The 27,314-nt window shown below is 35.3% G+C and overlaps 1 protein-coding gene across 5 annotated transcripts in view; it reads right to left on the bottom strand.

The window, feature by feature from the left end:
• cadm1b (cell adhesion molecule 1b) overlaps positions 1-27,314 on the bottom strand; it is a 182,842-nt gene that overhangs the window by 94,917 nt on the left and 60,611 nt on the right. The window contains exons 1-2 of one of the 5 annotated variants that reach the window (XM_058745270.1): positions 7,550-7,595; positions 7,175-7,247 (exon numbers count right to left, since the gene is read on the bottom strand). The exons of the other annotated variants lie outside the window; for them this stretch is intronic. Of the exons in view, the coding sequence (XP_058601253.1) occupies positions 7,175-7,247; positions 7,550-7,573 (97 nt within the window). The 5' untranslated portion in view covers positions 7,574-7,595. Of the gene's footprint in view, positions 1-7,174; positions 7,248-7,549; positions 7,596-27,314 lie in introns of those variants that run through there. 5 annotated transcript variants of the gene reach the window in all.

The raw sequence follows: 27,314 nt of genomic DNA, 5'->3' as shown, positions 1-27,314 counted from the left end.
ATCACTGTTATTTTCCTTTTTATTATACTGTGAAGATGTTTTGAAACTTGTTTTTTAATAATCTATTCCTATATGTTTGAAATTGACGTTAACTAATATTAATAAATGCTTTAGAAGTATTTTCATTAGTTCATGTTAATTCATGTATTGTTACAAACATTAATAAATGGAAACTTATTGTAAAGTATCACCAAGATATTCATATTTCATCACGCTAAGCTAGATAACCTTGATTTAACTACTACTAACCCTTTATTTCACCTCATCTTCCAAATAAACGGGCAACCTAAATTGCACACAAAGTGCATTTTAAACTCAGTCGGATAAATACTCCCTTCTGAGACCCTCTCTGACATCGCGCATTACCTCGTCCCACTAACCTAGAGCATTTCCTGCTATCTGCAGAAACGGTGGGTTTAGTCCCCACTCGCCTTTCTTTCTGCTTCAGTATCTCATGCTCTTCAAACAGCCTGACTGTCAAGGATCCAGCAGCCTCCACTAGAGAGAATTAATCACTCTTCATTTCCATTCAATTCAGTGCCCTCCGCGAACACAGACGGCAGAAAACCTCCGCCGCCGCCTCGAAATGAGCTCCTCAATCCACTGATTATCCAAGCTGAACTTTCAACCTCCAGAGAGCCTCCATCCCTCCACTCCAACGCCGAGACCAGGGCAGGAGGGCATCTCTTTCTTGTTAAAAAAAACCCGGTGGTAGTTAACACTCCGACCCGCTGCTGACATTACGCGCGAGCGAGAACGCAGAGTGACAAATATGTTTCATTTTGTTTGAAGTGCCGCGCGGGCCGCTGATGGCAGGAAAACGGCGCTAGAATGCCGCCAAATGACCATCAGCTGGAGGTGTTTCTGTACAACAAACGAGGTGGTTGCAAATGCTCGGGCGGAACATTTTTTTTCCGTTTAAATCGGCAACGGGCCGCCCAACAAGGCTCATTTCTCACCGTCTCATATCCTTACACGCCATGGCCCCCAGCGCACCCTCCTGTCACCTCGGTGTTTGTGTTGTCCAAACCGTCCTCCCGCACGCCGCCCGCGGCCCATCCATTTTTCCATCCAATCGATGCTGTGCTCGGACAGCATGTTCAATCAGAGGCCGAGAGCGGTACTTTTCTGCTAGCTGCGAGAACAGGTGGCCTTTAGGGCCAAGTTTAGAAAATCTTCTCCCTGTGATTATGCCCGCAGCACTGACAGCTCCGTTTTTACCCTGGCCCTGATATGCCACCCTCGCAAATTAACACAGGCACGACGAAGCAGGCAGCACCCAGCCAAGGTGGCCCCTCGAGGGCCTTAATCCTTGCACTGACACTTTAAAACTGTTTAATTTAGATTCCGCTCCCTGGAGAGCTGCCATTGAGAGAGCAGGTGTCTCCAGCCACGGCGAGCTAGATTTCCTATCATAACGCCCTTTCTGACAGGAAAATCAATTTCCCCCTCCCCAGGTGTCAGCTCACCCTTTCGTGGCGGTTATGAAATGAGCCCTCGGACGACTGAGTTTCAGATGTGAAAGTAATTAGCGGTCTTGGACGTAACGGGACAGGAGCTAGCGAAAGTTCATGCGGATCTGTGCTAATTGCTCATATCCTGGTTAGTGTTGGATGCTGGAAATAAAAAGACAAGGACTTTGGTGCAGGAAAGTACTTACAAGGTGAGACAGATTTGTTGCTTTGAGACACACTACTGTATATTCAGACAAAAAAAAATAAAAATAAAATAGCCTAATTCATGCACTTTGAGTGGGGGAACTTAGAAAAGATTGATTTCAAACTAATAAAAGACTGAAAATACTGGTAAGTTAATAGTTTTTTTTAGACAGAATTCGATCAATAGTGACAGTAAGGGCATTTATAATGTTACAACAGATTTATAAAACAATGAATGGTGTTCTTTTGAACTTTCTATTTCATAGAATCCTGAAGAAAATGTATCACAGTTTCCACAAAAATGTTAAGCAGCACAACAGTTTTCAACATTGATAATAATAAGAAATGTTCCTTGATCATGTGACACTGAAGACTGGAGCAATTTGGAGCTTGTGAAAATTCAGCTTTGCCATAACAGGAATAAATTACCTTTTGAAATATAGTAAAAAACAAACGAACAAAAACCCTTCAAATTGTAACAATATTTCACAATATTACTGTTTTACTGCTTTTATTATATATATATATATATATATATATATATATATTTGTATGTGTGTGTGTGTGTTATTATATTATTATTATTACATGACATTTTTATTTAATTTCAATTTATGGGAAGGTGAGTATTTTACAGTAACACAGTGTGTATGGTAATTTACAATTTTCCAATAAACAAGTTACTGTGTTACCATTTTTTTTATTCAGTCTATCTATTTATCTATCTATAAAATCATGGCAGCTATGAGGCAAGGAATGGAGAGTTAAAAAAGTCTACTCTAGGCCAACTAATTCCCATCCCAACCTCCAGCTCTTTAACAGTAAGAGAGTGAAATAAATGAGGACCAGCAGACATCGGGGAGCAAAGAGAAGCTCGATATGCAACATTACAAATGCAGCTGCATGCCCCATCCTGTCAGGCAGGGACATCCAGATGGGATTACTCGAGATGTGAAGTACCATATCCAGCCCTCAGACTGGAAGGCACAATTAAGAGGGAACTTCTGAACTGCATGGCAAATTGCAATGAGACTCAAAACATTTTATTTTCTGCATAATATTAGGGATTTCTGATTAATAATTCATTAAGAGCATGCCTTTCTAGATAGAGACTTCGTTTTCACTGGCAGGTTGCAATTGAAGCTATGAGAGGAAGTTTGAGATGGGAGAGAGTTTGATAAAGATCACGTCCAGAGTTTCATGCAATCATCTACGATTTCAACCTGTTAGCAAGATATGATGGCACTTGAGGCTATCAGACATTTTTCCTGTTAATGCAAAGCTGTTCTTTGGTTTCTCAGACAGTTGAGAGGAGAAAATGGAAGAAATGGGCAGCTCAATCTGATACTTTTGATGATGTTGCATCAAGAAGTCAATTCTCAGATAAAATTATTAAATCAACAGAATGTGAGGCCCTACTATAAAGTTGAGTGGATTACTTGTGGATTATTGTAATGTTTTTATCAGTGGTTTGAACTCTAGGATCCACTGGTGAGCAACTGATGTAATGCTAAATTTCATAAAATTTGTATAGATGAAGAAACAAACTCATCTATATATCTTGGATGGCCTCAGGGTGAATAAGTTTTCAGCAATTTGACATTTTTGGGTGAACTATTTCTTGAAGTTTCCCTGGGTCAGGTAGGACTATTCTACTCCAAACCAAGTCCGAGGTAATTCAAAAATTCAATCACAGATTGGATGCGTTTGAAGAAGTTTTCTCCGAAATGTTGTGATTCCACAAGAACACAGTTTGATAGATTCACCTACAACATTGCAGATGATAAATGCACTACAAATGGAAAGTAAACATGATGCATAGACATGTTTTTTCAGAGACTGATAACTGAGTGTTTTACGGCACATTTGCCAATTTCCTTTTATACATATTTGCATTTCAAAAAAGCACAGAGACAGTCCCTCAGGCATGCCACCAGGAAGGCATTTTCATAACTGCATCCACTGCATAAACCTGCAAATTCTTCCCTTAAGGAAGGTCCCTGACCTTTGGCCACACAGATTCAAATGTCTTCCGGCAACGATCCAGAATTACAGCTTTGATAAGTTAAATGACATGCAATGAAGACTCTCCACAAACAAAGCTCTGTGCCCAGGGCAAGATCTCGGCCTTGGATCACCAACGTGTCCTAATAAATACGATGCCATTGAAAACAAAAGTTCCAAAGTTCCTTGCCACATTTTTATTTCAAACTAAAATCTAGTTGAAATTCAACCTGCGTGATGCATTGTTAAAATCACTCTGGTGCGGTTCTGGTACGGTTGCTGAAAATTCCTGTCAGCAGAGTAACCATGCTTGAGGCTAATGCTCTTTGTAAAGAATAAAAACACAAGGAAAGTATCTTAAAGGAATACTCAGTTCAGTTTCAGTACAAGTTAAGCTCAACTGATAGTGTTTATGCTATAATGTTGATTACCATATTTTCCTTTGTTTCTTAAAAAAAAAAAACTGTTACAGTGAGGCACTTACAATGGATGTGAATGGGGAGAATTAAAAAGATACAGACACAAATATAAACAATATGCATGTTACACAATTGCTTACTAAACTTTTCTGTGCTCAGTAATATCATTTTTTTTTACATTTTCATTGCCACAACAATGTTAAAACACTGTAAAATAATGATTTAAACAGCTTTATAGATCAACTAATATCAAATAATTTTAAAAGAACAATTAGCTTCAATTATCAGCTTTACATTTCTCCATTTAAATCTTTCAAAAATGGTCTCCAATTACTTTGATAGTAAGTGCCTCACCAAGTGTTATTTTAGTATTATTTATACACTTTTGTAGTATTTATTAATATTTTAAATTAGCTTTAATTTTTCTATTTTCAGTTTCCATTTTAATTTTTATAATGTGCTTTATATATATATATATATATATATATATATATATATATATTAGATTTCTATTTATCTTTATTTTTATTTTATTGCATTTTTAGTTTTTTTTGTTTTGTTTTTTAAATATAAATTCTAAAGTAATTATTTAGTAATTATTTTATTTAAGTTGGCTGCCGAGGTAATATTTCATTTTTTAAAAATCTAACTGATATTTTATTTTATTTCATCTTAAATTATTTTAGTTAACAATAACACTGATTATTTCTGCCAAGAATGAAAAGAAAGAAAGAAAGAAAGAAAATGACTGACCAGTTGATAAAGCATTACACCACAAATGCTGTGGATTGAGTTTAACCTGAACTGAACCTTGAATATGCCTTTAATGTGCTCCATATGAGAAATCAACTGTATCAACTTTAATTCTCACCACCTTATCAAATCTGTCACAGGTTTTTGACGACCATGTGCATCTGACCAATGAAGAGCCCCTGAAGTTGAATCAGCAGATCGTGGCGTGAAAGATTCTGATAAGGCAGCCGTTCATGTAGAAAACTGAGATTTACCGGCAGAGTTCTGAGAAAACCATCTACACATCAAGGTCAAATGGCAGCCAGCGCTAGAGGAGCATCTCTGAGCGGCTAGTTGGCATACTGCATCTTGCTAAACAGTGTGTTTTGGACATTCATTGATGGCTGGGTGAAGATACAGTTTGTGTTTTGATCCATTGTTGGAGTCGACATGCGTTCCCCCCTGATGCCCATAACTCGTTCGTTATCCGCTGAGCTGCCGCCATAAAAAATGTAGAGCGAGCGCTTGTGAACAGACTCTTCCTAGATTGACCTGTCAATCCAGTCGGTTTCCTGACATATCAGCACCCCAGCTAAAAAAGCGCGACGTTAGCCGCTCGATGCATCCCGTCCCAGCTGAAAGTTATCAAGCGCACCTTGGAAAAGTGGCACTACGTCCTTCAAGCGCCAGGCGTGATCAATGGGCCCAATGACCTGTGCGGCCAAACATACCGTGTCGTTTCCAATGTGGTAATGTCACGGAAGACCAATAGCTACCCATGGACGCTTTCTCATCTGCCTGAAGAATCACCCGTTCAGCCAAGAGTTTGTGTGAGATGGTTTACACACAATCCCGTCCATCACAGACGTCCACTTTTGACCTGACAAGCCATCAAGAATGCCACACAGACATATTCGACGATATTCCACTGTACATTAGCGTAGTTTAATATGAATATGGGCATAATGTGCATTCATTAATTATTTACCTGCTGCCACCCAAGACTGATGTGGAACATTCTGGAGTCTGTCATTACTGCGCCGACATACAGCTGCTGACAGGAAACCAGAGCTTCTGAATCCATCTGTGCCAACAAATCAAGCCTTTCCCAATAATCACAATTGCCTGCAATCCTGTGCAAATCTGCTCTCCAACAAAGAGATTTCCCGTTTTGTCAAAAAAATCCTGATGGCAAGCTGTTGAACATCAGTGTGCTGATTATTACCAGAGGTGGAAGGAGCTTTTTACTAATCAATGGCAATTTTTTTTCACTTTGATTTATTAATATTTTATTATCATTATTTTGTTGTTTGTAATGTTGCTTCTAAAAAACTTCTCAAAAACGACTCCTACACAACTAAATTACTTTTAAAAAAAATTTTTTGATTGCATTGGTATGGAGGACATAACAAACCTCTTTACTGCAGGGGGCGATAGAGTTACCCTCAAAAGACCAGTGGTGGAATACATACTGTACTTCAGTTTGAGAATGACTGAGCTAAACAAAGAGAGAACAAAACGTTTCTTTTTTAGAGCAAAATCACTAAGGCTTGCAGATGTGGCATCAGTTCCTATACGAAAATTAACCATTGTTTTACTTCAAATAAAACCAAAAAACCATAGTTACTATAGTAACCACAAATTAACCATGGTTTTGCTACACTAACCATAGTTTAACCATGGTTTTTGTAGTAAAATTGTGGTTATACAATGGTTATGCATGTGTGCAAACACTGTTAGTGAAGAGTTTGAGAGGAATTATGAGACGTGATGGATGAACATCACTTTTAAATAGAATTATTTTTGTTTTTTTGTATAAGTTTCCAGTCAAGCTGTAATTTTACTTAATTACTCAAAAGGTGTGAGAATATTATCTATTAGCATACACACTTAAAAAATGTGAAAATATTATCTAATTTTGTGTATTTAGCATGCACACATAAAATTATCCTCAGCAAAGCAGAGGAGTTTTCAAATTCCAAAAATGTTAAAAATGTCATCTCCACCACCATCATTTCTACCACAGAATGCTGTTAAATATAATAGGCTACATCATTAGGGAAATTGCAGAAATGATGGAAATTTGATGGGAATAGTGCAAAACTTAAAGATAAAATACCAAACTCTTCTCTGACACTGTTGTCTCCTTGGTGAACAAGTGCACCAACTTTTTGGAGGGGAAAGAAAAGAAGAAAAAAACTTTACTAGCAACAACAATTGTTAATTGTTAGCAGTTGAATTCGGTTACAAATTGAAACATTTATACAAATCATTTTCACACAATAAATATTTTCTTGTTTATTTCAATCTTAGTTTAGCTCAGTCATTCGCAAACTGAAGTATACCCACTGATATACATACTGTTCATTGATGCCTCATTAGTTGCTGTTTCTATGGGCCACCATGAAAACTCAAGAGCGAGATGACTCTGCATCTGCAACCATAGTTATATGCATGTATGAATAACTACATTTGCAACAGAATTCAGTAGATGATTTTGCTAAACTAACATATCACAAGACATTAGCTAACATGACATTAAAAAGTTATCATGGTTTAAAAACCTGTAATATTGAGGTACTACATACAGTATATATAAATGTATGAAAATACAACCCAATACATTCTCACATGTGAAAGTTTATACCACTTCTTTGCGAAATTTGAATCTCTGCAGTTTTTACAACCAGAGGCTGTGCGATATTGTTGCATCTTGGAAAATGTATTAATTTTTACCATGAGTGACAACATGTTGAGCATTTCAAGATGGCGGACGCGTTGACATGTCTGGAGCTGTCAAATGTGGAATCTACCTATACATCTACAGTTGTATTTGTATACCACCAGTGGTCTTTTTAAGGTAACTCTATCGCCCCCTGCAGTGTGGAGGTCTGATACGTCCAGACCAATGCAATTGTAAATTTTATAAATACAGTTCTGAGCTTAAAGGGATAATTCACCCAAAAATGAAAATTCTGTCATTAATTAATCACACTCATGTCGTTCAAAACCTGTAAGACCTTTGTTCATCTTCAGAACACAAATGAAGATATTTTTGATGAAATCTGAGAGCTTTCTAACCCTGCATAGACAGCTATGCAACTGACACGTTCAAAGCCCAGAACGGTAGTAAGAACATTGTTAAAATAGTCCATGTGACATCAGTGGTTGAACCGTAATATTATGAACGTACATCGAAGACTGACATGGGAGAGGAGAAATTGTTGAATAAAGTCATTATTTTTGTTTCATAAAGCTTCATAACTTTACGGTTGAACCACTGATGTCACATGGACTATTTTAACAATGTCTTTACTACCTTTCTGGGCCTTGAACGTGTCAGTTGCGTCTATGCAGGGTCAAAAAGCTCTCGAATTTCATCAAAAATATCTTAATTTGTGTTCTGAAGATGAATGAAGGTCTTACGGGTTTGGGACGACATGAAGGTGAGTAATTAATGACAGAATTTTCATTTTTGGGTGAGCTAAACAATTCAATTGTTTAGTAGTAGTTTTAAAAAAACAACTTTTAGGAGCAACATTGCAGACATCTAAATAATAATAAAAATACCACCGATACGTGAAAAGCTCCACCACCACAGGCAGTGAGCAGCACACTGATTATTAAACAAAAGATGAAAGTGAGTCAAAAAAAAAGAAAGCAGTTCTTCCTGTACAGTCTTCCAGCAATCGCCAGTGCTAAACTACAATGATTCTCATTTCCTTTGCAAAATTAAAATGTTTACTCTGATTACACCTCCTTTGGAGTGGAAAAACAAGACAGCGCCAGTCTAGGAGGAGGGATCCCACTAAGCGCAATGGCATTCTCGCAGGTTTGTGTGACTGATGAAAGCAGCACTGTAGCCGTCACAGCGCACTCGGCGCACCCATGCAGGCCTGTGTGTCTGTCTCCCGGCAGCTCTTCATTAGCCACCTGCCTGTGATCAGACTTCCACTGTACCTGCAGTCTGCTCTGCCAGCCTTTCAAATGCCAGCGATACGGTGGCAAGAAAGACCTACTTACCACTCATCATTATGTCTAACTACCTCTGAGATTTCTTTTCTGCCGTTTAAACCGAGGAAGCACGTTATATAATTGGCCAGGCGACTGAGTCTGCGGTCTGTATTTTCAGATGACATGGAAGAAGAAAGCGTTTTGCATAAAACAAGAAAACATCCCACTTTGCATCTCCAAGAGATTCCTCCGAGTATTCGTAGGTCATTATCCAAACAGATATGTGCATATTTGTGTTGACATGATACACATTTGGCATACAATTATCACATTTAGCCGTGTGTTTTTTCCCCCTGTAAATGTTCCATAAATACATTAGCGCTAATGATTCTTGATGAAATTTGATTAAATCCTTCTACTCCACTGTGGCAGTCTTATGACTTTTTTACTTTCTGCTATAGAGGGCGGATTTTAATATAAACATAATGCCTCCCACACGATTACTTGCACAAGATGAACAGTCATGACACATCCTTATCTTAAACAAAAAATAAGTGGTATTCTGTGCTGATAATGCTAACTTATATTAAACATGACTTGTGTTACCTCTCAAATGCAGATGGATGGAAATTCCTACTGCAAACAGCCACATTCTGTTTGGGCCTGACAACCCCTGTCAAACTGGTTTCACCCATCTGTCATTGGTGGTTCAGTTCCGCCTCACTCTCACACCATTGAGCTGGTTGGGATGCTCAAAGGTCAATGACAAAGAGCTACTGGAAGAGTATTCATGAACTTTCAAAACCTTTTGGGACATTGCCTGCAAAAGTTTAACTTTAAGGACTTAAGTGTGGTGTAACTGTGGTGTCATGTGGTGCAACTAATGAAAATATATTAAAAAGTGTAATCAATTAAAAGGTAAGATACCTTGAATACAGCAGAATTTTCTTCTCTTTTTTTCACAAATATTTTTGACCTTTTTTTCAAATATTAATAAAAATATTCTTATTCTTATTATAATTATTAAATAATGTACTATATTATTTTTAATTAAAATAAGTGGTTAAAAAATAAAAACTATTATTTTATCAATATTAAATATGTTTTTGGGGTGTCAGACCCAATGACATTTTACAAAATGAACTAATCTTATCTTGTCATTAAGAAGGTCAGTTTTTCTACCTTTTGACATGATTTTATATGACAATATTTTTAAATATTTGTAATAATTGAACAAAACTGTTTCACTGCAGACTAGAAAAATCTATAATATAGTTTTGATTAGAATTTAATATTACAATTAAAACAAAATAATATAAATTATTATTATGTGTGTTTAAGATAAAATAAAGGAAAAACATGAACTTTCAAAAACTCTTCAACAAAAGTTGAATGACTCTAAAATGCTATTGTATAACTATTAAAAATAAATAAAAATATATATATATTTATATATTAATTACTCCTAATATGATATCAATAATTATTAATTATCAATTATTTTAACATTTAGACATTATTTTATAATTATTCACATAAATATAACATTTTACAACCTGAACTAACCTTGCCTTAATCATAAAAAAAACAAAAACAATTATTTGATATTTTTATGCATGTTGGTGAAACCACATGAACTGACTAGATGGATGACAATGTTTTCAAAAATACTATCATGCAACATAATAGAAAAGCTGTATTCAAATCATTGCATTATGAAGCGCATTAGACAATGTGTGTGTTTTTTTTGTTTTTGAGCCTTAAAATGTCCACTGGTCATTATTTAATTTAGCAATTTCTGTAATGCATTAGTTTTTAATAATTCTCATGGACATTTAATAATTTGTGACTTTTCAGTGTGACTTTAATCTTTATTTTTTGGCACATTTTACCTGTAAAAGTGTCACAGCTACGGTGAATGAAACGCACGAAGAAGACGATGAACAATGCAAATAGTCTTTAATAATCCACAATAGGGCAAACACAGGACGGACAGGCAGGATGCACACGTAGGGACTAAGGCTAAGCAGACCAGACGAGGGAACACAGGACTGAACACAACTATATATACTGAACTAAATGACACAATCAAACATGAGGGAAAACTGGGTCACACAGAGGGATGAAAACACAACAAAACAGTTCAAAGGGGTGTGACAAAAAGAAAGCCTGCTTAATAATTATGCACACCTGAGTATAAGGCATTTTTCACTTCCAGCCCATGTTAATAATTATATATTACTTATAAAATATTAAATCTAAAATTAATAGCAGTTATTAAGATTGATGTGGTGTGGAATTGGTAAAATGTGCTTAAAAAATATGACCAATATATTAACCTGCACAATACCTATGGACACTGTGCACTTATATATATATATATATATATATATATATATATATATATTTATTTGACATTCACTGCACAGGTGCACTGTAGGGGAAATAGGTTATGCTCAGCAAGAATAAAGAGGGACATTGCAGATGAAAAACAGGTGAAATTAGCTCAGGAAAAAGGAACATCAGTCTCCTGAGCAAAGTCAGGGAATGAAAAGACAAGAGCACATGGCCGTCTATCATTCTGGGCCAGTTTATAGTGGTATAAAGTAAGCAGTGATGCATAATTCATCTCTCATGTTGACCCCTGTCTGCTGACCTGGCAACACACAGAAACCACACCCATGATGGATGCTCGCTTAAGTCATCTATTGGCGCAGTTTTGCCAGAGATAAACTCTGTAATTAATGTCTTAATTTTGTTATCTCTCATTTATTTCCATGGCGTAGAGGTGACTCTTGCTGCGGATGGAGAACAATGGGCATCTGAGGAGACGGGCTTTTGGCAGAAAAGCATGCAGGAGAAATGCTGAATAACAATACCATCATCCATCATAACATGCTGAGAGTTAGCAGACTACAATCAGCCAATGGTGGACCTCCTGGGACGGAAGCAGAGCCTGAAATAAGCAAACTTCTCACAGCCCTGCAAACTTTACACTCCAAGAGCAGAGGAACATTCATTGGAGTAAATCATATGTGCCTGCTGATATTATGGGTGGAATATGGTTGATGACCAGTTCCTGAGAACACACAAACAGCTTACAAAACAAGTCCACCAAGCAGAGTACTAAACGACTATAACAATACTCAAATAATGCTCGCAAAGATGATGTTTGTGTGAATGTGAACCTGCAAAGTGCTAAAAAATATTCAGCTTGTTTTTCTTTATTCTTATTATTATTATTACATTTTTATAATAATTACAGTACACTGTTTATTCATTTGCTTTAAAAAAAGAAATGGATCTTTAAATTATTCTGAAACAATTAAAAGGTAATGAGGCTTAAAGTTTGGGAATGAAACAACATAATTTGAATTAAAACAAAAATTTTATTAAATGTGATGAGATAAGCCATTTTTCAAAGAAAGATTTTTGTCTCTCTTTTTTATCTCCTACTTTTTTTCTTCTCATTTACGTAACATCAGGCAAAATGATTGCTGATGAAAAGTAACACGGGTAGATTTACATTTATTGTAACACAGAAACAAATAAATATATTTTTTTAATTTATTTTATTTATTTGTTTGATCCACAAATAAATTACCTGTATAAGACAATTCTTTTAATGAATCATTAAAAATAAAAAAAATAAAACAGCAATTAACAAATTAAATTAATAAAATTATATATTAATAATTAAAAAAAAAAAAAAAAGGTTACCAGGTTCAAATCAATGTGATGAATCCCTCATTGAATTAAATGAAAAAAAAAAAAAGTCATCTTTATGAAAAAAAAAACAAGGTGTTTTATTATTCTGAAACCTTTAAAAGGGTGATTTTGTAAAGTAAAATTTGGTAATAAAACAACAGTTTCAATATTTTGTAGTCTGAATTGAATTTGATAAGACAAAAAGCTATTTTGAAGCTTTTTTCTTCTCTCTTTTCTTCTTTGTTTCTTTCTATTTTTTGAATGTTGATTTTACAATAAATAAAAAGTATAAATAAAGAATTTTACCTAATGAACAAATTACTTTCATGAGCAATACTTTTAATGAATTAACGAAACAAATGATTCACCGAAAAAATGTCCTGTATTGTTATTTTATGTTATTAAAAATGGCAAACTCGGTCTTCGAATCTGTCTGATGAATCCATCATTGAATGAAAAATACATATACAGAGACATTTAAATAATTACCGTATTAAATAAATATTACCATGCCAAAATAAATATTAATATATATATATATATATATATATATATATATATATATATATATATATATATATATACTGTATGTATATCACTATTCACTTTGCTGCAACACAGCATAAACCAGTGTGGCATCAAACACTAGAACTGAATGTTATACTTTCAGAATTTTTAAACCAAATACAGTTTTTCCAGTAATGGATTACTTGCTTACTAAAAGTTAGAGTACACAAGTACAAAAGCCATCCCGAATACCCAGCTCTAATTAATATGCACCTCCTTCGGTTCTCACAGAACAAGGACGTGTTCACAGTGTGTCCTGTGAATTTGCTTCTGCACTTAATCTTTTTTCAATTTACAGGTAAGTTAACAGAGCCATCAAGCAGAAGCTACGTGGGTTAAGAAAGTGATAGCCATGCTCGGGAACGGCCAAATGCAATCACTGACTGCAGCACAATACAACAATGAATCTGACAGAGGGCAGGAACCTTGACAGTGGATGGAGATGGAGATCAATGAGAATTCTAAATGGGCATTGTGCAACACCGAGCACCAACAACTGAATGCAGCACAACACCCAGAGTTCAGACACAGGCAAAGGGGCCACGGCTGCCAATCCATCTAATCAGAGAGATCAGCGGTTGCGAGATGCTGGGTGCAGTTTAAAAGTGTCCATTAACGCTAAATGGCTATACATTCTGACTGAAGCCTTGAAGAGTAAAGCAATCAGATACAAAAGAGCGCTTCATGACGACATGGCTGGTATTATACAGAAACATAAAATTGTGTGATGGAGATGATATTGTTCATGTCTGGCTTGGTGGATCATGATTGAGAGAGTGCTGAAAATAAATGATAAACTGATAGCAGATTCATTGTCCAATACATGGTGTTGCAAATGCATTTTGATGATTACAAAAGACTTAAGAGGGTATTTTTATTTTCAAAATAAAATGATTTTGGAGTCAATTTTGTGTAGATTTTGTCTCCATTTAATTGCAGCAATAGTGCTCATAGTGACAGCTCATTTTTTAACAGCCAATTTATAAAAGGAAAATACATTTTATTTAAATACATTTAAAAATGTAATTCATTCATGTGATGTAAAGCTGTTTTTTAGCATCGTAACTCCAGTCTTCAGTGTCACATGATCATTCAGAAATAATTCTAATAGGTTCATTTTCTGCTCAAGAAATATTCTTATTATTATCAATGTTGAAAAAATCATACTGCTTATGGAAACCATGATACATTTATTTTTTTTTTTTTGATTCTTTAAATGGATAGAAAGTTCAAAAGAACATATTTTATTTGAAACAGAAATCTTTTGGATTAATATAAATGTCTTTACTGTCACTTTTGATCAATTTAAAGTGAAAGTCAAATCAACTGAGCATCTTACTGACCCTAAAGTTATGACATACTGTATGAAAAGAGGTTGAAATCACATTGACTCGTGTCTTATACAAAACACATACTATACTAGTTCAGAGTTCGTCTCTCTGGAACGGTTTATATGATATAATTTCTCCATGGAGAAAATAAATGAGATTTTTACTTCTACTAGAGTGTGACCATTGCACCTTATTTTATTAAGTTGAATGATATAATTTATGTACTGAACATTGGTATTATGTCAGATATTAGTCACCCTGAACTCTATCCACATCAATCATTGACAAAACCCATCTTAGATGAAGACTACTTAAAGAGACATTTGCACCTGGTCAATTTAAATCCAACGTTTAGTTGAATGAAGACTTGAATGTCTGTCCAATGAAATGAGATTCAAGGCATGATTTTAGCAAGGTCACTGATCACACCAATTATTACATATTTGAGAGCATGGGAGGGATATCAAATCCTTATATTCTCAAGTTCTAGTCCTATTAATGCAGTCCTTGTACTAATAAAGGAAAGCAAATTCGTGCTGTATAATGATGCTTGTCCCTAGGCTCTTTTGACTTTTTCCAACACCTAAGCAAACCCTCGCCCATGTTCATTAAAAGACCTAGAAGTACCACAAAGCCACTGCTACATTTGTGAAGGTTTCATTGTGGGCTTGTCTCCTTCTGTTGATCTAACCTTTATTGAGCCTTTATTAATTCAGAGTCCAATTCAGCTGTATTAGATTGTCATGAGAAGGTGAAATTAACAAGGTGAACATAGCAGAGACTAATGCCTTGAGCCCGGCTCATGCTGGGATCACACCGGCCTGTGAGTAATTACTTCAGATTGGATTGCTTTAAAGCAAAGGTTCTGCTCTGGAAATCTCATTTTGACGTCAGCTTCATCAGTCCGTAGTTTGGATTTGACATCCTGAGGTCTTCATTCTGAATTAAAATGATTGATAACTGACTATAGCAGAGCACGATATTTAAAAGAATATTTAGAGTGAAGTTCAGTAGCATATGGCTTACATGTTGACTACAACAAAATAGAATTTCCACTTTTCTCTTATTTTCTTTAAAAAAAAAAAAAAGTTAGTTAACAGTGAAATACTTACAATGCAAGTAAATGGGGTCAATTCATAAACATAAAAAAACGAAGTTAAAACATATGTTAAGAATAAAAAAATGCTAAAATGTTACTAAAATGTATTATTCTAAGAAAAAAAATCGAATTGACATTAAAATCTGTTATTTTATTTTATTTTAAATTGCACTATTATTTCTAAATATTACTTTTCATTGTATTTTTGATACAAAATAAATGCAGCCTTAGTGAGCATAAGATACTTGCTTCAAAAACATTAAAAAATCCAACTTGATCTCACGATGAAAACGTACCTATGGGAACTTTTTGCAAGACGCAAAATACGTACAAATAAGTACATATCACTGCAGTTTCCAACAGAAATGAACACTAGAGGTGGTAAAACAGCAAGCACTTGTAATTGTTTTCGTACATAGTACACATATGTTTCGTTTTCTGACCACGACAAGCTTGCTCAGTAGCTCAGCCGGCACGGAATTGGATCTAAGAAGCGGAATCCTTGGGTACGAATCCTGTGAAAAACATGACTCACGATGAAAGAGCTCAAAGATGAGAGATCGAAAAACAAGCTAAAGCGGCATGCTTGCGATTGTGTTTTTACTTCACATTCGCTTTTGTTTATACTATCTGTGAGGTTTAGGTGTAGTGCAGAAGGTACGTTATTTTAAAATGCCATGAAGTATTATAGTGCTAAGGAGTTATAGCGCCACTCAAAGGACATTTCAAATCAGAACTGCGGTGACACGTACAAAACCAACATCACATAAAACATACCAAACGTGTGTTCATCTGTTCCGGGGGAAAAAACAAACTCTCTTTTAGCGCCACTTAGTGGACATTTCACATCAAATATGTCACGAAACATAAATGGCGCTACCCATTTCTCGTCTTGCAAAAAAGTTCCCACATGTAAGTTTTCGTCATGAGATCAGGGTGAAAAAAAAATCGTACATATCCCAAATGTTTGAGTATGTATTTATGACTACTACTACTACTAATAATAATAATACAGTATATCCATCCATACATACAGTACAGTACTGGAATGTCATTTCAATTAGTTTCACCCTTGATTGTGTTTCAATACAAAAAAAGATTCCTAAAAGATGAGATTGTTCTCTAAAGAAAATATATACTCCAAAAACACACAAATGGATTATAAAAATACTGCAAGAGCTTGAAAATCCCCTTCTGGAAAAGAGGTTAATGGTTAGAATTCCAAAGGATTGATATGTAAGGAGAGGAATAGAAAAGATGACGAATAGTCACCAGGAGGGAATCAATGGGCAAGTCTGGAAAGCAGAACAGAAGTCTCATTAAATTTCTAAATAACACTATGGAATCTCGGCTCAAACCGACCCACTCAAAACTTCTCTCGCCTCTCAAGCTTTCAAACACAGAGACAGCCTGCGTATGCCACTATATTACATCCACAAGACACTGGAGGCTTGATCAAAGCCACGAGCAGTCGAGACGTGTGAGTGTGAATGGAAGATGCTCCTGTGTGCAGGAGGCCAGTGCGATGTTCTCACCTTAATGAAATCTCATTAGTGGATGGAGCAACGTGTGGTTAACTGTTGTCACTGTCTGCGTACAGTCACAAACTTGAGTGTTGGACATGGCCGTCACTTGAATGGACGTGAGATGAAAATTATAATGGTGGTCCCTCTGATCATACAGACAACCAGAGCTAGAAATATTGACAGATGAAACATGAAACCAATACATACATGATTAAACAAACCACATACATGATATTGAATTTGTTCTTCAAGTAATCTTTGGTTGCATTTACAAAAACAAAGTATTCATGAGAAGAATGCTAGAGCAGGTGTAGCCTTTAACAGTGTACATATAGCTTCATATAATATATTTTCTGCCTCGCTGTATGATCAGAATCTATATTAGATCAGAAAAAAAGTTCCTTTAAACTCGCTGGGGTTTTGAACCGAGTTTTGAGGAGAAGAAATTGTTTCATGTCATACATTGTAATATGTTCAGCATTGTTAAACATTGTTAAATGTTAAACATTGGTGGGAAAAAAAGTGTAAAACATGTTTTGAAAAGACCGATATTTACTGTCAAAAGCACATTGCAGTAGATAAATAAATAAATAAATTACAGATAATATTTTAATCATTGCTTTTGGCTTTAGGACAGGGAAACATTTAATAATTTATTTTTAATATCACACTATTTTCCCCTTATACAGTATAAATGAGTCTCGCTATAGGAATACTATAGTATGGGGGTCTTTTGCAACGGGATCATCATATTTGGGGGCCCTTAGCATCCAAACGTTTGAAAAACCCTGGTCTAGACCGAGTCTAGACAGGGACCAGGGTCCACTAGGGGGCTTCAGCAAACTTCCAATGGGGCCTCAAAATATAAGACAATATAAGACAAAAACAAAAAAGATTTGAAATAAGGTAAAACTACTAAAAATCTAAATTGTTATCAATATTATTTTATTTTGTATTTTACTATTTTATTTATTCATTTATTTTTCAAACTAACTAGGGTCTCATGGTCTTGAAAAACCTGGATATATGAGCCTTATGAGTTTTAAAAGTGGTATTTCTAGACCTAGAAAAAGTCATGGAAATTACTTTAAAAATGAAAACATTATGAGCTATTTTATAATGAATTTTAATCAACAAGCTCAAAAATATTTTACTGGTTAGAAACTATGTAAAAAAAAAAGAAAAAAAGTACATTAGCTTTCTGTGCTAAGCTAATGCTAATTGTCTTGAACAGGGATTTTCCAAACTTGTGTCTGGTGACAATAAATCAATAATTATTATCGTGAACTGATAAGAAGAAGATTCATTTACAGATAATATTTTAATCATTGCTTTTGGCTTTAGGACAATGGAATACATTATTTATTTATCTATATATTTGTTTAATTTTTAATATCACACAATTTTTCCATTATACAGCATAAATGATTAGAACATTATGAGTCATTTTAAAATGAATTTCATCTTTTTTTTTTTTACTTTTTTTTTTCTTGTTAGAAGAAGCTCAAAAATATTTTACTGGTTAGAAATTGTGTAAAACAACAACAACAACAACAACAAAAACAACGAGGGGCCGTGGAGTCATATCTTGCAAGTTGACAAAATGTACAGAGTCCATAAAATTTTTAGCAGCAAGGGCAGCAGGCTGACCTGGCGATTTCGGGTTCTGACATCTAGGCTGGCACACAAGATAACTGGTCCACAAGGAAGAGTCCCGTTTGCTCCATAGGGCCTGTCCATCCAGACTATGTGTTGTAGGGCTGTCTCGACTCTTTCAGGATTCAAATGCCAAGCGATACGCATTCACAATAAAAATTTCCTGTGAAGAAATGTCTTCGTGAGCCTGTACAAATCCTCACAGACAGCCAAATCTTAGCGCGTTCGGTATGCCAGGATGTCTCCAGATGAATCCAAGTCCATAAATTTACTGTGTGAAACTGTGTATATGCCAACTGTGTATTTTACGGTGTATTTGCCAACATAAGATCCTCCCTGGTTGTATCAAGAACAAGCAAAGGCAGGCATTCAAGATTCAGCCAGATCACAATGTTGTATCTTTTTCCCTTTGTAAAACAGTGCTACTAGTGAATCTCCGTCGCTGCCATCTGCTCCAAAAGCAGATGGTGTGTAATGTCAGGTTTACTCACTCATTTCACACCCAGCCTATTACTCCTTCAATTGTTTATCTTACCCCCATCTAAAGGTCACGGTTGCCATTTGGAAATCACCACGGGTCTGGAACATTCATGTGCCCTTTCTCTGACATGATCTACAAGGGGCACGATCTCTGCTTGCCTTCTCTGACTGGACAGCTAATACAGCGAGTACAGACAGGCTTCTGGAAACGCTCTGATGCTTGACTGCCCCGCTGAAAAATCCAGCATTGCTGGTCACCAGCATATAGTATGTTTTGCATGCTGGGACCAGCATGGGATGCTGGTTGCTGGTTTGCTGGATCCCAGCATGGGATGCGGGTCGCTGGTTTGATGGTCCCCAGTACGTTAAGCAGGTGTGCTGGTGGACCAGCATAAGGTATGTTTTGCATGCTGGGACCAGCTTGGGGTGCTGGTATGATCCCAGCAAGACCGTAACAAAACTTGTGTATGTGTTACATATCCCATTTCTTTTGAAATTGGTTAGTTTTTGTAGTTAAAGACCAACACAATTTTCCAAATGAATTTAAATAAACTACTTAATAAAGAAAAGCACATGTTGCTGGTTACATGTTTACAGTGTAAAATCCCCAGTGTTAAACAAACACTGGTCAGTTTTCATATGGTCCTGATCTATAGAGCATAAAAGTGAAAGGAGTGAAATTGTTTCCTTTATGAAATGAATTCCTTATGAGGCCAAAACTCAGGAACTCTCGCAGCATACACGACATGCAATAAAACAATAAACGTTCTAATCTGACAGGAAGATCTGGGAGAAAGACCATTTACTCATCTGTCCCCTGACCCATCCTTAGGCTCCCTCCTTCCCCCCTGGGCATGACATAGAAGTATCAAGAACTCAAGTTGCCAGACTTACAAACTGAATTTATTATATCTTAAGAATTAATGATCTTAACCCTTTCATGTTTGATATCATTTTAAAGGTCTCTGTGCGATTGGTAAATTGGTCTCAATTTCACAGTAGTCACTTGTATTATGATATAAAAATGTAATTGTGTTAAACACATTGTGCCCATAGAGCACACTGTATAGTTGGTTGTGCTACTACATGTGCACATAGGCTGATTAAGTTTAAGAATGCTTTGCTATGCATTTTAGACTGTGTGTCTTGTGTTAAATTAGGATAACTGTTACATACGTGACTATGTTAAATTTGTTTGTCTCCTGCGTAGGTCAGTTGGCTATTTCCCATATAGCCACAGTCTCTATGTACAGGAGCAGGGTTGTCACGTGGTTATAATGTGATTCACAATTGCCTTATCCTTTCTAAATTTGCTTCTAATTTTTTCATTATGTAATTGGCATGATATAACTTTACCTGACTAATAATAAATTGTAATATTTGATTTATTCTGAACTGTCCTGAAATCATTATGACTATTAGACTGTGAGGAGGCTTTTGTTACCGCAAATCTACGGCCAGGATAGGTCAAACTGAAGGCTCATGAACGAATGGAGCACTAGGCACGTCATCTGAGACCTCAGATTTCTGTCTATCACTGGTGCTAGAAAGTTGTACGGGACACGACTAAGTAAACTACTCTTTTTGTCATAAGCAAGCAGTTGGCGGCAGACAAGGTATTAGTCTACCTACATCCTCTGACTAACATTGGACTGGCCAGTATGTGTCTGTGAGATCTACGCAAAACCCAGGGTGTGAGACTCTATGCGACATTAGGTCCCCAGTGAATGGATAATTGAAAGTATGGGATGTCTAGGATAATTAAATATCTAAATTAATATATAAGTGATATTTGTGATCAGTTTTTAATTAGAAGTACAGTCTAAATTTAATGATCACTTAGAATTGGAGTCAGATTGAGCACGGAGCTAGACCAAAATTGAAACTAAATCCTGATGAATTCAGAAGCGCAAGTAAAAGACCGAATGCGCATTAAACCCTCGACCAGGCCGCTGGATTCCGCTGTTTGGACTAGCAGGTGGATCCTTACAAAAGTAACACTAAAGCAGTGTTGTAGTTAGTAAAATAAAGTAGATTCACTCTACAAGTGATGAGTGAGCATTAGTGATGACACCTGCAGTTAACAAGCAGAATCACCTAGGATAAGAGGAACAGCAGGAACAGAAAAAAAAGTGAAGAGGTGAGCAGAAACACAACAACTACTTACAGCCACAAAGCCTTAGATTAAATCAATATTGCACCAGAGGATGATTAGACAACTGCAAAAACAGAATTACCATATTCCCTTATTGCAAACCAGTTTGGCTTTATTTCTTTCATATGGTACATGCACAAAGATTGCTAAAGCCTTTTACCATTATGGTGATTAGTGTTTCCTTTAGTTGAGCACTTGTCCATTGACTTTGGTTGAATTAATTCTGTTTCAGCAATTGTTAAAAGTGCGCGCTATCATTATTTTCAAGAATATTTTATGGTCCTGACTGCACTGACATACCTTGAAATCAGTGACTGACTGCCTGGATTTGGACATACAGTATGTGACTTCCCAGATAAGTATGAAAGTCTTTAAAAACAACAACTTTCAGTTTTGAACCTTCAATATAAAGTCGTTATTAACTGTCCCATTGAAAGAGCTCTTCTCATAACCCGTTATCCAATGGACACAAGCTCTTTTTAACTGATTTTTACTGGCAGCTGGTCTCCTGACACTCAACCCTACAAACCAGCATCACCAGCTCCATTTTGCTTGAGAACAGCATGCATGGATATGCTTGTCCACCAGATAGACCAGCACTATACCAGTATCAATCAGCCTGGACCAGCACTATAACAGCACTAACCAGCATAAACCAGCCTAAACCAGCACTATACCAGCATAAACCAGCACTATACCAGGACTAACCAGCATAAACTAGCACTATACCAGAATAAACCAGCCTGGACCAGCACTATACCAGCATAAACCAGCACTATACCAGCATAAACCAGCCTAAACCAGCACTATACTAGCATAAACCAGCCTGGACCAGCACTATACCAGCACTAACCAGCATGGAATCCATACTGGTTTATGCTGGATTTTTCAGCAGGGTGTACCGTTTAGGTGTTTCAAATATTCCCTGTCAAGCAAAGAGTTTATCAGTAATATGATTAAACGGCGCCTCCTCTGAAACCTCTTAAGATTTGACAAATTAGAACAACTGCTGGGTATCATATTAATAAGTACGGAAAGAACTTTTTATGAAACAGTGCACTTTTCATCTCCATTCTAAGCCTATTTACTATTTCAAAGAGTTGAGAAAGCAGAGTATGGAGTTAAGCATTCTATCCAGTGGCTCCAGATTGAAAAAGTTCTTACATCACCATACTAAATCCTGCATCTGAATATGGGTTGTTGACGTGACATGGCATTTTCACTGTCTCACAAGATAAAAATGAATATAATTAATATTGTCGTTATTTAAAATGCTGTAAATCATTAAATATTTCTTCGTCCTACATGGAACTGTTGTTAAAAAGCTGCAGTGTTATTTGATTTTTTTTATTTTTGAGTCAAATGTCAAAATTGTCCTATGGTGTGACTGTCCCAAGCATGGTTCAGTCAATTACAACTTTTATAAATAAAAAAGAAAAGCATAAAAATGTTAAGAAATACACCCAGCATAATTGTACAAGTGTCTGTTTTAGTAAATGGCAATAATTTTTTTTTCATCTATATATTTCTGAGAGTGTAGGAACTTAATACATTTTGTCTCTGAAAACCATGTCCTATGGTGTGACACCATATCCTGATTTTAAATCGGCCAATTCCAGAGAAAGCTTTAATTAGTTGAAGGACCCCATTCATGGTCGTGTTACTGAAGCCCCCTGTGAAGCCCATGACACGTGCAAATGGTCAAATTTTGTCTCAGAATTGTTCAAATATTTAACTTTTTTGGAACCACTATAAAAGTGTTACATTTTGTTGTCCTTTGGTGTGACAACCCTAAATTATATTTTTTTAATTAAAAAATGTATGTTAAACTACATAATCATGGAAAATGATGCAGATGTGTCTTGCAAACCGCTAATGACTGGTTAGCTCAGAATAGCAAGGTCATTAATTGACAGAAAAAGGCTGAAAACGTCCTATGGTGTGACAGAAAATGTCCTCCGGTGTAACGCCTGTACTGTCGCAACACAGGACAAAGATGTCACACTACAGGACAAGGTCTCTTTAAAAAGCATTTTAAATAATTAAATAAGAAAATAACTCCTTTTATTATTTTTTTGATCATTTTCAGTGTTCTTAAATGCAATAATTACATTAACTATTTTCTGATGTTTTTACAGAAAACTTGTACTTGTACTGTATAAAGTGTCATGAAAATAAGTATAAAATGTAATACTATGTTTTTGAAACAGAAAGAATTAAGGGAGAGATATTAGTGGAAGAGAGAGGACACAGAAATATAGACAGAAAATTAACAGGGATCCACGCAGAAAGGAGGATATTCTAAGAGAACAATGCAGAAAGTAAATAGAACAAAAATGATGCCTTAAAATGAGTAGCTAAATAGTTTAAAAAATTTATTCACATCTTAATGAATATAGTTTGAATATCAATCATATTTAGCTGTGCCACACATGCAGAGTTTCAGTAACATACTGACTGACTAAGAGACTGAATTTTGTTGATAAATTATTTTGTTTTGTTTAAAAAACATGTTGATATTGTTATTGATATTGATATTATCAAAATATTATCAACATAAATATCCTTTGACGTTCAAAGTTAAATATACCTACTTTAGTAACTACCATTTCTGTCCTTTAGTGTGATGTAATGTCCTATGGTGTGACGTAATGTCTTATGGAGTGACACACATAAAAGAACCACAGATTTGTTTTAATCTCAAAATATCTTTAAAAAAAAACAGTTGAGTATTGCAATAGGGGAGATACAAATACCACTCAACTTAAAATGGTATAATTTTCAGCAGTTTTGAATGGATGACAGCAAAGTTTATCTTGTTGTCAAAGTTTGTCTTGAAATTGTCCAACACGTCATGGGGGAAAAAATTATGTTAATTATAATTTCATATTAAGCAAATAACGCTATATGAAAATAAGTGTCTAACAATAAAGATAAATCTTTCTCATGCTATTTATATATTATTAAGAGTTTTTTTTTTTTTTTTTCTTAACATTTGCTATGTCACACCATAGGACAAATTTATGGTACAGTTCAGTAAAAATGTTTAAAAAAACAATGAAAGAATTCACGAAGTTTGTGACCCTTTATATTTTGTCAAAGATCAGACTTTACATAAATATATGCATTTCTTCTTCAAAAATGGTATTTTGCAAAAAAAGCATTTTTTACTGGCTATTTGTCAACTATCCATATGCCTACTTCCCGCCTACAGTAGTACATCCAAATATGCAGTATGCAGAAAAAAAAAAAAAGTATTCACGAAAATATGACGTATGGCTGACAGTTTTCATCAAATGCAGTATGTAATTTGGCATTGCATAATTTCAGATACAGCTAATAAGTTATTTTTGGTACCTCCTTATCTCAATAGCCTTGGACTTTGTACTGCCACCTGCTGGTGTGGATGTATAAAGTTTATTACTGTAACTGCTGCTTCATATCAGAATGGCTTTTGTTTGTTTGTTTGTTTACATGTCTAAGGGTTCTATAGTAAATCATATAGAAATTGTAAAAAAAAAAAAAAAAAAAAAGTATGGGAAACTACTGCAGACTTACAATATATTTATTGTGAAAAAAACTGCACAAGTAAATATTAATTTGATTAATTAAAAAAAAGTTTCTAGATTTAATACAACAAAATAAATACTGTTTTTACATTTCAAGATCACACTGTTTTTCCCTATACCGTGCAGAGTCTTAGAATATATACACTAGCTGCCTTTATATTGTAGAAGGGGTTGCTTTGCATCAAAACTTTTCATCTTTTTTTACAACATAGTACATGTACATTTTATATTCTTGTATTGTACAAAGCAGTACAAGAATATAAGTTTGTTTTTGTTGTGTGCTCACTTCCTGCTTGTGTGTGTGTGTGTGTGGCTGTGACTTGTACAGAGATATTTGATGGTGTGATGACTGTGGGCGTTGTTTGACCACACTTTCCGCTTGAGGTCCTGCTGTTTGTCCTCACTCTGTGGATTATTGCAGTTTGTTTCTTTGCTCCAGTGGGCATTACTTAGTTGGAAGTGTTATTTTTGCATTCTTATTCCATTTGGACTGGTGGATCACACACACACACACACACACACACACACACACACACACACACACACACACACACACACACACACACACACACACACACACACACACACACACACACACACGATCACTACAGCATACATGTGCATTATGTTGTTGACTCCAGCTGTTATGTTTTACATTTACAGTACATTTATGCATTTGGCTGACGCATTTATATAAAGCTACAAGAACACTTTTTTTGTGTGTTCTTAGTTTTATGTTTATGTTTCATACCAGTGATGCTATTGCTAACTAAAATTAAAACTATTATTATTATTATTATTATTTGTAATTGAAATAAAGCTAGAATAAAATAAAATATAAATATTAGATATTCAGGTGTTGCCTTGGCAAATAACTTTAAGTTTAAGCTGAAGTATAAAATTCTAAAAAAGCTAAATAGAAATATTAAATGGTACGATAAAAGCTAAATAAAAATATATAAACACAAAAATAAATTAAAAGGATGAATGAAAATGACAAAAGCACATAAAATGAATAAAACAAATTAAATAATAAAATAATACATATTTTAAAAATAGTAATAAATAGTATACTACAATAAAATAAAAATACAACTCTTTTAAAACTGTTTTGTAATTGTTATTATTACTATAATATTACTATAGTAACTGGGTCGAACTGACATAACTAGTCTTGTGTAATACAAAATGTCCCAACTGGCAATAATCAAATATTCAAACTGACCTGACCCATGTTTCAAGTCAGTTGGACTATTGAAATAAGCATGATTATTAATAAATCAGTTATTAAAATGACATATGGTGCATTATTGATAAAAGATCTTTGAAGGGGCTTTTCATTCAGCTGTCAAAAGGCCCGTTTAAGACCTCTAATGAAAGTCTTTGAAAGTGGCAGTACCACACCTTCCATTTTAAACATTGGAATGTTGAAAGCTTGACATAAACTGTTGTGACAAGTGCAGATATGGTGAAAATAACTCAACAATCCTTCAAAGATGCCACGCTATCTTTTTTATGTGTATTACTTCAAGTGCATGCTTGACCTAGTTCTGTAAACAAAGAGAGCTGAAGGTTTTGCCGCACCGGAGGTTCTGAATGAGAGAAAATTAGTTGCATAACCAATTAGTTGAATAAAAGCTATGCAAAAGAACTATTAAGAGGAAACAAATTAAATCCTTTAGCCGTACAGTTTCGTCTATGGCATGCTAGTATTGACGAGAACATTTCAAGAGGGCACTGGTTAAACACACTGATTCTAAAATGAAATAAAAACATGATTCAGGTATAAACCAGGCAGAATTCATAGACATTGTATCACGCTGATAAAGCAGCCTTAGATAGGCTTTTACTGTCTAATATAATTAATGAATCCGTACTCCCCAACCATTATATTCCAATTTATTGTACAGGAAGGCCATAACGGCCCAATAACTTCACGGCAACGAGAATGAAATACACTCAGCTTCCAAATGAATGGATGTCTTGCTCATTTGTTCATCTGTACTGTCAGAGATATAACTGCTATTAAGAGCAGGTGCTTTAAAAAACCATTTACATGTTTTACAATTGGTTTTTGATGCTTTCTAATATCAATAAAAGTAGACTTTTGATGTTCTCTCATTGAAATGTCATTATGATCCTGATCTATCACACTGGGAGATTTCATTGCTCCTTATTCCTCAACCAGCGCTGGTGAAAACAAAAACCCAAGCATTTTAGAAAGAGAAATTTTTCTACATTTGTCTGGTGAATCAAAAGAACTTTATGGCACAGATTTACTTATGGCACAGATACCTAATTAGTTTCCATAAGTGGGCAATAACAAGAACATGGCATGTGGACAAATGCACCTCCTGCATTCACAGCCATCTGTTTGAGCCCCAACTTTTGGACTAGTTGCAGAATGGATAATGATGTGGATACTATTTGACAGCGTTCGTCAGAGAAAACGTCTA

This window comes from Onychostoma macrolepis, chromosome 15, assembly GCF_012432095.1.
Source record: "Onychostoma macrolepis isolate SWU-2019 chromosome 15, ASM1243209v1, whole genome shotgun sequence".
In the NCBI taxonomy this organism is placed as follows: Eukaryota; Metazoa; Chordata; class Actinopteri; order Cypriniformes; family Cyprinidae; genus Onychostoma; species Onychostoma macrolepis.
The sequence above is the reverse complement of the archived record's forward strand: the minus strand, read 5'-3'. Positions and strand labels throughout refer to the sequence as shown.